Source organism: Mytilus edulis, chromosome 2, assembly GCF_963676685.1.
Source record: "Mytilus edulis chromosome 2, xbMytEdul2.2, whole genome shotgun sequence".
NCBI classification, from domain to species: domain Eukaryota; kingdom Metazoa; phylum Mollusca; class Bivalvia; order Mytilida; family Mytilidae; genus Mytilus; species Mytilus edulis.
In genome coordinates this window covers 2234875-2247764 of record NC_092345.1, presented here as the reverse complement: position 1 = coordinate 2247764, position 12890 = coordinate 2234875, and the positions used below count along the sequence as shown (strand labels likewise).

Here is a 12890-nt window from a genome sequence, read left to right as displayed (position 1 = left end):
TTATCAAAGGTACCAGGATTATAATTTAGTACGCCAGACGCGCGTTTCGTCTACATAAGACTCATCAGTGACGCTCATATCAAAATATTTATAAAGCCAAACAAGTACAAAGTTGAAGAGCATTGAGGATCCAAAATTCCAAAATTTGTGCCAAATACGGCTAAGGTAATCTATGCCTGGAATAAAAAAATCCTTAGTTTTTCGAAAAATTCAAACTTTTGTAAACAGGAAATTTATATAAAAATGACCACAATATTGATATTCATGTCAACACCGAAGTGTTGACTACTGGGCTCAAACTCATAAATCCATGGACAAAAAACAAAATCGGGATAACAAACTAAAACTGAGAAAAACGTATAAATATAAGAGGAGAACAACGAAACAACACTTCAATGTAACTAACACACACAGAAACGGACCAAGCATTAGACACAATCCAACGAGAATAACAAATATAACATCAAAACCAAATACATGAATTTGAGATAGACAAGTACCGTATAAACACTTCTACAAAAAACTGCCATTATGTTGGTAATCGCACCCACCCCCATACACAAAGTGTGTTAAACTGGGGTTGTAGGGCAAATTGCGTGGTAATTAACCCAAGCAGATGACGCTTTCGGAGCACCTTGTGTCGCACCTTTTGTCGTGTCTTTGGAGTTTATACTTGTTTCTAAGTTTTTTTTTTATCGTGATTTCCATCCTAAACTATTTCGCAAATCAAAAGCTCAAACACATGAAATAAATAAAGAACAATTGTCATATTCCTGAGTGAGTTCGACAAGATGATTTTTTTGGTAATATATGATTGTACCTACTATGTCCTATTTCCGATTGTGAAATTTGTGATTATTTGGGATTTGCAGGCCAAGTGGTGGTTGCATAGCAACGCTTTCTCAGACGATAACACTGTCTCACTTATAAAAGGGTTCGTGTGATCCCATCAGTTTTTGTTTGTTAATCATCTTGTTTATCGATTATGAAATAATAACGTGGGTAAAAAGCTTTTTATTTATCTAAAATGCTTTTCTATATCGTGATGATTAATTTTTTCGTGTTTTTTTTTTGTAACAATGTTGACTGACTTGCGATTAGCGCAAAGGGTTGTTAAATAATTTGTGGACGCACATGATCAGGTTCAAATATTCCACAGGTATTTCGTGATTTGAGGTGGATGTTTCCGTCTTTGCTTTAGTTTTTATGTTGTTTCGTTGTTTTTCTCTTCTAGTTGATGTGTTTACCTCATTTTTACTTTGTAACCCGGATTTGTTTTCTTTTAATCGATTTATGACTATCGAACAGGGGTATACTACTGTTGCCTTTATTTTGCATTATAAAGAAGTTGTGATAACTATTTTGACAAAAGCCGGCAAATATGAATCTTTAAGAATTACCTAATGCCAATGTTTTTCTTGAAAAAAGATTAGAAATATTGGTAAAAGATGTTATTATAATGTCACATTTCATGTTCAATTTTGCTTGATTTTAAATATAAAGAAATACACGCTGCTTTACTTACATGCATCCATTTTGAATATGTTGGTATACTTGTTTTTCCTGCAATATCTTTTACATTTTTGAGATCACTGGAGTATATGATATACTCTGCCTCTTCTTTGTCTATCACAGATGACATGGCTCTCGATAAAACACTGTCTCTTCTTTCTGGATAATGTTCCTTGAAAACAAAATATCAAATAAAAGTTAATAAACTTAAGACTTTTTCAAATTTGACAGTTGATGATAAGATTTATTTATCTTTGAGTCTATGAGACTTTATGTTGGCATTTCTTTTACATTAAAGTTCACAAGAAAGCAAAAAATGTTTAGCTGATGTATTGGTAATAAGGTATCATTTTCATTTCATTTGTGAATAAGAATCTCTATTTTTTATTTGGTTCCAGAAATCGGTATACTTGCATACCGTATATCCGGTTATTTTTGCATCGGCTTTTTTCGCGATTCCATGACAAAATGGGCATGTTCAATTTTCACTGTGTATAATTTTCGCTGAATGAGAAAATACACACAAAAATATAACTGTATCCCTTTGTTATAGATGAAAGTAACACAGCATTGATTGACTGAGAGATAACTGATAACAATTATGCACGAGTACCCCAAACGAAAGTACACGGAACTTTTAATGAACGTAAATTTATTAGATGCAAATCGAGGCATGCTAAAAATTGAAGGTTTTGATCAATACAGATATACAAATATCCTTGTGAAAGTGATTTATTTTGATATGGCATATTGTTTGGATTATGACACATATCAATACATAAGCTCGTAACTAATTAGCATCTGATTGTTGTGTTGTCAAAAGGTGTGACAGACATGTTTAGCGGATTTAATTATTGCGAAAACAGATTTTAATTACGTTTTCTCATTCTTTTGATCTGTTGAAACAAACAAAATACTATAATTAACAGTATAGTATATAAAACTGTCAATGGTTATCACAGCACATCAGCTTATTTTTCTTTAAATGCCCATGGCATTTACAACCGTCACACGTTTCCCTCTGTTTCGAACAGATATTTTTTTCCTGAACTAATTGTAGTAAAAGTAAAACATTAGAAACCTGTTTTCATTTAAACACCCTTAAATACTTTATTTAATCAAGATATCAATTTGATACTGTTCTGTCATTTTTCAATTATTTTCTAATAATGGTGGGATCATTTTAAAAGATGTTATCAAATGATCACGATAAAACTTTATTGCACGGAATTTAATGTCACAGAACAAAATTGCACCCATTTAGCAAACAAACAAAAAATGCAGCGGAAATCTGACACATTTTCTAAGAGACAAAACAAAATGTATAGTTTAATAAATTTCCTGTTAACAAAAGTTCAAATTTTTCGAAAAACTAAGGATTTTCTTATTCCAGGCATAGATTTCCTTAGCCGTATTTGGCACAACTTTTTGGAATTTTGGATCCTCAATGCTCTTCAACTTTGTAATTGTTTGGCTTTATAAATATTTTGATATGAGCGTCGCTGATGAGTCTTATGTAGACGAAACGCGCGTCTGGCGTACTAAATTATAATCCTGGTACCTTTGATAACTATTTACACCACTGGGTCGATGCCACTGCTGGTGGACGTATCGTCCCCGAGGGTATCCCCAGCCCAGTAGTCAACACTTCGGTGTTGACATGAATATCAATAATGTGGTAATTTTTTTTTTATAAATTTCCTGTTAACAAAAGTTTAAATTTTTCGAAAAACGAAGGATTTTCTTATTCCAGGCATAGATTTCCTTAGCCGTATTTGGCACAACTTTTTGGAATTTTGGATCCTCAATGCTCTTCAACTTTGTAATTGTTTGGCTTTATAAATATTTTGATATGAGCGTCACTGATGAGTCTTATGTAGACGAAACGCGCGTCTGGCGTACTAAATTATAATCATGGTACCTTTGATAACTATTTACACCACTGGGTGGATGCCACTGCTGGTGGACGTTTCGTCCCCGAGGGTATCCCCAGCCCAGTAGTCAACACTTCGGTGTTTACATGAATATCAATAATGTGGTCATTTTTTTTTATAAATTTCCTGTTAACAAAAGTTTAGACGAAACGCGCGTCTGGCGTACTTAATTATAATCCTGGTACCTTTGATAACTATTATGATTGTCATTATTCACGTCTTTCAACATAGCTTGATATATTTATTTATTCACTAACCATTCCAGTACCATCAACCGATGCAGTATTCACTGAAAAAGTAGTGCCTACGGATATGTCGAATCCGACGTCCACAAAAGGTCAAATTTTAGGGGATTTATGTCTCAAATGTCTAAAAGATTGTGACTCGGTGATGACATCTTCGCTAGCCAAGGGTTACGATCCACTCCCGTTCTCTTCACCCTTGGCGGTTTGAGATAAAATTTCGGAGACACAAGGTAAGGATTTCATTGGTAGCTGTCGAAACTCGCTGCATCCAATCAAAAAGCTCCTATAACATGATCTCGTGTAAATGTAGAAAGTGTTAGTAAACAATTGCCCCGTTTTCATTGTGCAACAAGTCTTTACATTCTATAAACATACGACTATATTTAGTGACAACTTGAATGTTTTTAATCAACTAGTAGAAGTTCCTGTGTATTTTTCATGCACAAATGCATGGATGTTGACGTATATTTTCGTTTCCGGCATTATCAAGTGTGTATAATCTAGACGCTACCGTGTTTTACCTCCAAATTGAAGAGTTCAAGCGCTTCCATTGGTCAGGAATAATGTATTCGGAATGGGCGTGACTTTAATCTTCCGATTGATGGCGCAACATTGTTTTCACAAATGTTGGCTTCATCTGCCAAGGGTGAAGAGAACGGTAGTGGATCGTAACCCTTGGCTAGCGAAGATACGGGAGTGACTGCTGTACACTTATTTCGCCATTTGTTCCTATTATGTCTTTTTTATTCACGCATCATTGTATAATGGAATTTGATGCGACTGTCATACAAGTGAATGATCTAGGGCTATAAAACAAAATTCATCCAACATTTTCTACATTTGAAAATGCCTGTACCAAGTCAGGAATATGATAGTTGTTGTTCATTCGTTTGATGCGTTTTATCATTTGATTTTGCCATTTGATTAGGGACTTTCCATGTTGAATTTCTTCGAAGTTCAGTATTTTTGTGATTTTACTTTTAACAGGCATCAATTTTCAAAAACCATAAAAGTAAGCATAGGCTTTTGTTAAACTGTTCTAAATATATTGAGAAATAAAACAAAACATCTGTTAATCGATGTTTACGGATGTGAATAAAAGCGAAGGTGCAATAGTCTATTTGCCAAATCCAGTTATTGACCCTGTAATTAAAGATCCCTTTTTTAGTTGTCTCCCTTATGAGGGATATTATTTTTTATTTACAATGAAGAGTTAGCAGAAAGAGCAAATTTACATGTGCGTGATGTGAGTAATCTTCAAGGTTTTCAAATCTTTTAATTACAATAATTAGTTGTTAAGCTTAATATTTTTGACAACATAAATTATTTTCCCTGGGAAATTTGTTAAACTGCCGATACATCACTTTCAATGCACCATGCTTTGCTTTGGCAATAGCCAATTTTGTCCGATAAAGAACTAGTAACAGAATCAAATCGGTAATTGGCAAATTGACTATTTCGGTACTCCTCAATACAGAATCAGGTCGGTTAAAACACATGTTTTCTTATGGATTCAAAGTTATAATGATAGAACTATATAATAAATAAGGATACATCTACATAATAACACACAACTTGGAAACTTTTGTATGGAATCATAGATACACGTAGGTAAGAAAAGTGTTGATTAAGTCTGAAGAAAACACAATGACAATTTTAGGCGTTGACGTCGATACAAATGTAACTATAAAAGGGAGTCAAATAAAACATTGGCCAACATTTTGCATTTTTGTTACCTAATGAACTGGTCTGATTCTTCGTTTCTTCTCACAAGAGTAAAACTAAGAATACCTCACTTCAACATATACAGATGCAATTTGCGTAGACGTATCTAATCTTTCTATTTTTATTTTCTGCAGCGCTGCGAAAATTGTAGCAGATTAAAGTATGTAAATATTTTAAACTTAATATATGTAGAGGTTTATGCGTTGAAAAACAAAATTTACCATGTCAAAAATGCAATTCAATATCAAACACAAATTATCAAATTAATTAGACTTTTTAGATTTTGAAAATTACAAAATAAAATTGAGAATAAAAGCATAAAAAGAAGAACAAACGCCTTCAGTCAAACAAATGTGTTCTCCAATTCATTTCAATATTGTATTATTTATCGATAGGAATATCTGCTCGTAGTATGTCTGCAAGTACCGATCAAATTCTTAATATGTTTGTTGAATTCCTGTCTAGTTAACATATAACCCACTTCTTCATGTATTTTAATATCTGTATAACGCATTCTGTTTGATTGCGAGAATAAATTGCTTAGCTCTGGAAAATATTGATAGACGAGCGGTTTAAATGTTGAAATAGCTTTAAAACCATTAAAAAAATGACAATTAAACAAATATAGCATCTTGAATTAAAGTCATTAATTAAGGGTTTTTTTAGTTTGTAATTTTGCTTTTTTATTGCTTATTCATTTTACATGTAGTTTCAATTTGACTAGACCTTCCATTTTTTATTCAAGAAATTAAGGTTCTTTCTGCTTCATGTATTCACAGTTATATACCATTTTTTTTAAACAAACAATGAACTCAATATGCATATAGTTGAAATAAAACATAATTGTATTTTAATGAAGTGAACATCCCTATTAGGGGATATTTTTACGGTTATAACATTGCGAATCTGAAAATTTCTATTTCACCAATTCCGGGATTAAGTTGTTTTCTAATAGTTATTGAATCATGTGTATTTGTTTTTCTAAATAGAAATTCGATGTTGTGCAATATGTCTCTGCTGTTTTTTTCGCGTTGATTTCATTTATAACACTTTTCCCCTTCTAAATCTTGTGCATTATCATAATTTAAATAACGTTTTGATGAAAATGATTCAATTTATTTTTATAACTATTAATTGACTATAAAGATAATTAGTCGTACTACAAACTTAAGGTTACAATACCAAATTATTAGGCTAGAATTTTTCATGAATTTATTAACATTCATTATCAATAACACTATTAACTTATATTAAAACCAACTATTTTCTCTATCTTTGTCTTAAACTCTCTCCCTTTATTTTGTCGTATGTTATTCTGAATAAATTCCATTGTGAATACCTTTATTCTATGTGAGTTGGTACTATCGACATACTGGTGAAAGAATGGTCTTTCTTTCTGTTGGTATAGTATCCACCATGGTACGCTTTGTCCGTCCAAACTTTGACATGATCCATAAACAGAGGTCAGTATAGTAACAAATACGAAGAAAACCCCGACAAACATCTGTGAAGTATAAAACACATAATACGCATAAGATAACAATCAAATGATCATAGCATTTATGTTCAAATATAAAACAATCTACAGTCGACCTTATGTATTATCGTTAAAGCCTTGGACCATGTCAATACAAAAGCACTCATAATTATATTAAAAAGCTGTTATCTCCTATAAGTAAATATAATTGGATTTTTGTTGTTATTTGTTTTCAGAATGCGTTTTAAAGCTATAAGCCAATTTACTGACATAAAACATAACTTGGTAGCTTAAGTTAAGAATTACACTTGACGTATATATTTGCCACAACACTCTGATCATTTCTGGAACCTTCAGGTACTTTATTTTAATATTTTCAACTCTAAGACATGGATAAATCAAAATAAATAAAGGCAACAGTAGTTTACCTGTGTTCAAAAGTCATAGATTGATTGACAAAAAACGAATGCGGGTTAAAAACAAAACACTGAGGGAAACACAAATTGAAGAGGGAAAAAAAGGAACGACACTAACACTGAAATAAAAAAAAATGCCAGCGTACAGAGAAACGAATTACTTGATAATAACTTCCATGTTCCTGACTTGGAACAGGACATTTTAAGAAAAAATGGTGCATTGAACCTGATATATGGCTAGTCAATCCTCACGCTTATACCACAATGTTGAAACATATCGCTTAAATGACTATACTACGTGACATAAATACACCACACAGGGAAACGCAAAAACAAATGTATACCACTCATACCACATCTTCCTATATCTATATAATAGTTGACACAACATACAAACAGCAGAAAAATAACAAATATCTTCCATCAATTACAGATACCACAGGACATCAACAGCAGTGACGAATTTTCGTAAAGAACATGCAACAAACATGTTTAACCCCGCCGCATTTTTGCGCCTGTCCCAAGTCAGGAGCCTCTGGCCTTTGTTAGTCTTGTATTATTTTAATTTTAGTTTCTTGTTTACAATTTGGAAATTAGTATGGCGTTCATTATCACTGGACTAGTATATATTTGTTTAGGGGCCAGCTGAAGGACGCCTCCGGGTGCGGGAATTTCTCGCTACATTGAAGACCTGTTGGTGACCCTCTGCTGTTGTTTTTTATTTGGTCGGGTTGTTGTCTCTTTGACACATTCCCCATTTCCATTCTCAATTTTAATTGAAAACTTTCTACAACTATTTTCACAATACCAGTCCAAACAATTTTAATGACAATGATGGCTATTTTGTAACTAGTTAGACTACACACGAAATAACATAACACATTAACCAACCGAAGTTTTAACAGAAACGTCATAATTAATACATGAATGTTGAATGTACAAAATACCGAGACACGTCGTAAAGCAATGCTTATTCACACTCGGTATAACAATCATATTCGGTAATAGGTCACGTTCGGTACTCAGCAGACAGACAACTTATATGTTTAACCCTAATCTAAGACGTGGTAAACATGTCAGTTAGCTTAGACACAAACACATCGTATAGATCAACTAATTCGTGATGGGGCAGTTTCTGCGAAAGAAACAAACTTCTGTACAAGAAAGTCAGTATAGTGTGAGCTTGCACGATCATAACGTATCAATTAAGTTATGTTAATACCCACCAACGAAGCAGAGGGTTTGTTACTACTGAGAAATGAGAAACAATTGATAATTGGGAAGTTGATATCAACTTGTTTTTCATAGATTTTAGTGTGAGTCATTCCTCTGTGTCGATTTTGATTAAAAAAGATATAAATGAAATAAATATGTTAATAAACATTAACTTTTAATTTTATCAGCAATCAAAGTTAGTGTGAAACTACCTTATTTAGAGATGGAGTGAATCAGATTTTGATACTTAATCATAAACTATAGAGTACATTCAATCTGAGACACATTTTACCTGTTTACGCTTTACACAATAATTCCCGTTTATAAACTAGAAAACGAAGTTTAGGAGTAAGTTCAGCTTTGTTTTATGGAAAAGAATGAAAGTATCTTTTTGCAAAGAAGAGATAAATCGTAGTTTGTCAAAAAAAAAATCGATTCAAACAAAAACTTATCTGAAAATCACATGATTAAGATGTTTGATTTCTTAATTCTCAGCATGTTTTTCAACCAACCATCGGCATTCTCTTCGGAAGAAACTGTACTCCTCTCTTTTTACTTGTACCTTTTTCATATGAGGCTGAATTCATACACGTCAGGAACTTCTTTGCAAGAAAACAGAATGACGTTACAGTGGGAAAGCCAGTGACATTGAAAAGCTCCTTCCGGTGGTCACGCGGGAAAGGGGAGATAATCTAAAACTTTTGAGGTGGCGCTGTAACCAGCGTGTAAACAAAAACATAGCTTGTGCTTCAGACAATAAATTTATTAAAACAACTAAACATCCATCAGTATTTGAGGTTAATTTTTCATTAGAATAGATTTTGTCACACGACTGCCAAAATAGGTATTAAAATAAGTGCTGCGTTACTGAAATATGATAAATCAAAAGACGTCCTCCGTAGATTTCCAAAAAACCGCGGGTAATCCCCCTGTTTGCTAGGAACTGACACAAATGCATCCTAAAGCTTTTCATTGGTCGAGATATAAATAAATGTGACCCAGAAACATATGGGCACATGACTATGTATAGGATTCCCCGTCACTCTGAGTCTTGTTTACATAATAAATACTTCAACCGGAGGTCAAAATTCAACACTTTTCTAACGTTTTTGGAGTTATTTCGGCGCAAAATTAAGCAAATTATGTCATATTTAACAGTTTTTAACCACGAAACTAATTGAGACAATGAAGGGTGATGATGTTTCCAGGATTTTAAATATATTTTACTTAAAAATGATGATGGGTTGAAGGCTTTACACCGTCATTTGTTGATGTTTTTCATGTTGCTCAGACTGCTCAAACTCCTCGCAGTATTACATTTTCTGTAGTTATTTAATTATGCTGCAGTGTGTAACAGATGTATGTAGTACATTGAAACTAGGTTAATCTATGAACGAATTTGTCCATATAAATGACTTCAGTTGTCTGGAAGTACCCCCTTTTTTTCCCAACTTTTCAAAAATTTCAGCTGAAAGGGTAAGTCAAAAGTTATTGTCTGGATAAAAATCCTACACATGTGCAAAGTGTAAGCACTCAGTTAATCTTTGTTTTAAGCCATTTTTTGTAGGGTAATGGTTAGTCATTCTTTTATTCAGAAATATTAATCTGAAATCAACTTGTCAATTAAAAAAAGTACCCATCAACAAATATTAATCTGATGCATCTATAATTTTCACTTGATTTTAACAAGGATTTGTATAAGTCTTACTATACAAATCCTTGATTTTAAGTATTCGTTCTTGTTGTTTATATAAAAAAAACCAAGCAAGTTGGAAGTTGACACTCACACATGTTGATAACTTGATGTCTGTCCTGTCCTTATCATGCATATCAAGCAACATGGTGTACACTAACCATTCATGTTTGAGTGTGTCTGGGCCGTGGGGCATGTTTAACTCTTGAGAACTTGAGATTAACATTCAATAGGAATGCACAATGCCTAGTACATCCAATTCTTAATACATGTCAGAGCTATATGACCATTTAAAGCATTAACAAAATGCTGTATCACTTCTAAGGTCTACTTGAAATTGGCATATGAGAGTCTCACTCTGATTTTGGGGATCCTGTTTTGTTGCATTGATATTAATGCTTGACCCACATTTTTGTTTTACACAAATCTACAAGAAAACAAAGCTTGGACACAGGATCTATAGTTTAATCAGAATCATACCATTCCTATATCTGTGTGCTGATTTTTATGCAATATAATACTTTTTCACACATTTTTCTCCATTCTTTAAAAGCACACAATTGCAATAATTTGCAAAATCATGTGATAACATATAGGAAAAGAGCACCAAGACATCTCATTCCTAATACTACACAAGGAGCAGGATCTACGTACTCTTCCAGAACACCTGATATCAATTGTATGTTGTGGGTTCAAGTTGCTCAGTTTTCTTTTTTCTAATTTGAATATTAGTTTAGACTTTTCATAAAAAAAGTATGAAAAAAAGAGAGACTACTGAAAATGATTTATTTAGGTGCAGGGGTTACCACACTTCAGAAAAACAGTGAAAAGTCGTCATGATAGGCCATTTGAGAGACCTCAAGGATACCTCACTATGTCTAGAAGAACTGAACGATTTTAAAACCTTTCTATTTCAGTCCTTCACACCTAATGAATCATCAAAGACCATCAAGTTTACTTTTTATATCTTTGATTTTTTTTATGTCTCAAATACTACAGTACATACATGTATATGCCTGATATCAGTGACGGATCCAGAACTTTTTCTAGGGGGCTGCTGACTGACTTAAGAGGGGCCCGCTCCAGTGATTCCCTATTTAATCAACCACAAAAGGGACCCCTATGAAAATGCTAGCTTTGCATCTATGAATCTCAGGTTTTTCAATGACAATAAGTTTTATTGTATTGCAACAGCATTATTGTCTCATGTACATTTACCCCACGTTATCAATATAAAATGGTTGAGTGTTTCACATTGTATATATTTAAAAATATAAAAATGTTTAGAAATAAAAGTTTATTAAATGATAAATAAATACAGTCATAAAAATAATGTTAAAATGAAACATACGTATAAAATATTTTAAATAATTTAAGGGTATTATTGTTAAAAAGTCCAAGTTAAAAGTAAAATCAAGTCAAATAGTCCTCTGTCCCATACATGCAAATCCTCAAAATAGAAATCCTGCTCTTCTTATTCCTATTGTTATCTGAAAATATATAATATATGCAGATGATATTATCAAATGAAAATAATTTCGAACTTTTCTACAGTTGTTATATGAAATTATAATATATTTTAATTGTCTACAAATTTCTATGTGGTCCAAGAATGAGAAGGTTCACATTTAAATTGGAATTGAATGCTTTTTATTTGAATTTTACTAATGGAAAACTAATCAGATGTGAATAATTGCCAATGAGACAACTATCCCAAAATACTCATTTGGAGTGGATATATAGGCATTTTTTTGCTACATGAAAGCCTTTAAACATGAGAAAATCTCATAATGTATATACTATGATTGTTTTCAGATGTGTGTTATCATTTCATTTAAGATAATTTAAATTGAAATCTTTCTTATTTTAATCTTAAATAATCAAAAGGAGGTTTATATGATTCAATAAAAATAAAGAAATTATTTTAGACTTTTGATGTAAATAATTGATATATTTTTACTGACTTTATATTATACAATGTATGTCAAAGAAGGAGGTGGGGGATGTTGCAGGGGTCCTGATCCCAAAATCCCGGGCTTAAAACATGATCTTCTGAGGTCCCAAATTTAAAAAAAAAAATCACGAAAGAAAATCCTGAGCTTAAAAACACCCAATCCAAACATCCCGAAAAAGTCCTGCCCTCCATCAAGAAAAGTTAATAATCATATACAGCAACACAAATTTTCTATTTATTTATTCATTTACTTCAATATCTTAAATCCATGAACATAATAACATATCAATCTTTTTAATAGGTATATTAAATAATGTTTAAATAAAGTATTACTTAATATGCAACATTAAATTATCTTACATGTATCTGTTATTTAAAAGGTAATTTTTCATTCAATCATTCATATCTTAAATTCTTCATACCAGTAATAGATATTAAATGTATCCACCACCAATAAAACCTGGCCACAACACCTAGCCAATACTGAATGTGGCAATAAAATTCAACAATAAATCACATAATTTGGGTTTTTTTGCATGGAAGGAGGGACAGAATTTATACTGTCCTATTGGTTAATATTTCATATACCTGAAATCTTTTAAAAGATATTTTATATAGATATAGGAAGATGTGGTGTTAGTGCCAATGAGACAACTCTCCATCCAAATAACAAATTATAAAAGTAAACCATTATAGGTCAATGTACAGCCTTCAACACG

General features: G+C 32.3%; 1 protein-coding gene across 1 annotated transcript in view; it reads right to left on the bottom strand.

Annotated features, from left to right (window-relative positions):
* LOC139510403 (uncharacterized) overlaps positions 1–12890 on the bottom strand; it is a 97010-nt gene that overhangs the window by 57114 nt on the left and 27006 nt on the right. Inside the window, exons 2-3 of the mRNA XM_071296986.1 lie at positions 6756–6920; positions 1526–1684 (exon numbers count right to left, since the gene is read on the bottom strand). Of these exons, the coding sequence (XP_071153087.1) occupies positions 1526–1684; positions 6756–6920 (324 nt within the window). The remainder of the gene's footprint in view (positions 1–1525; positions 1685–6755; positions 6921–12890) is intronic.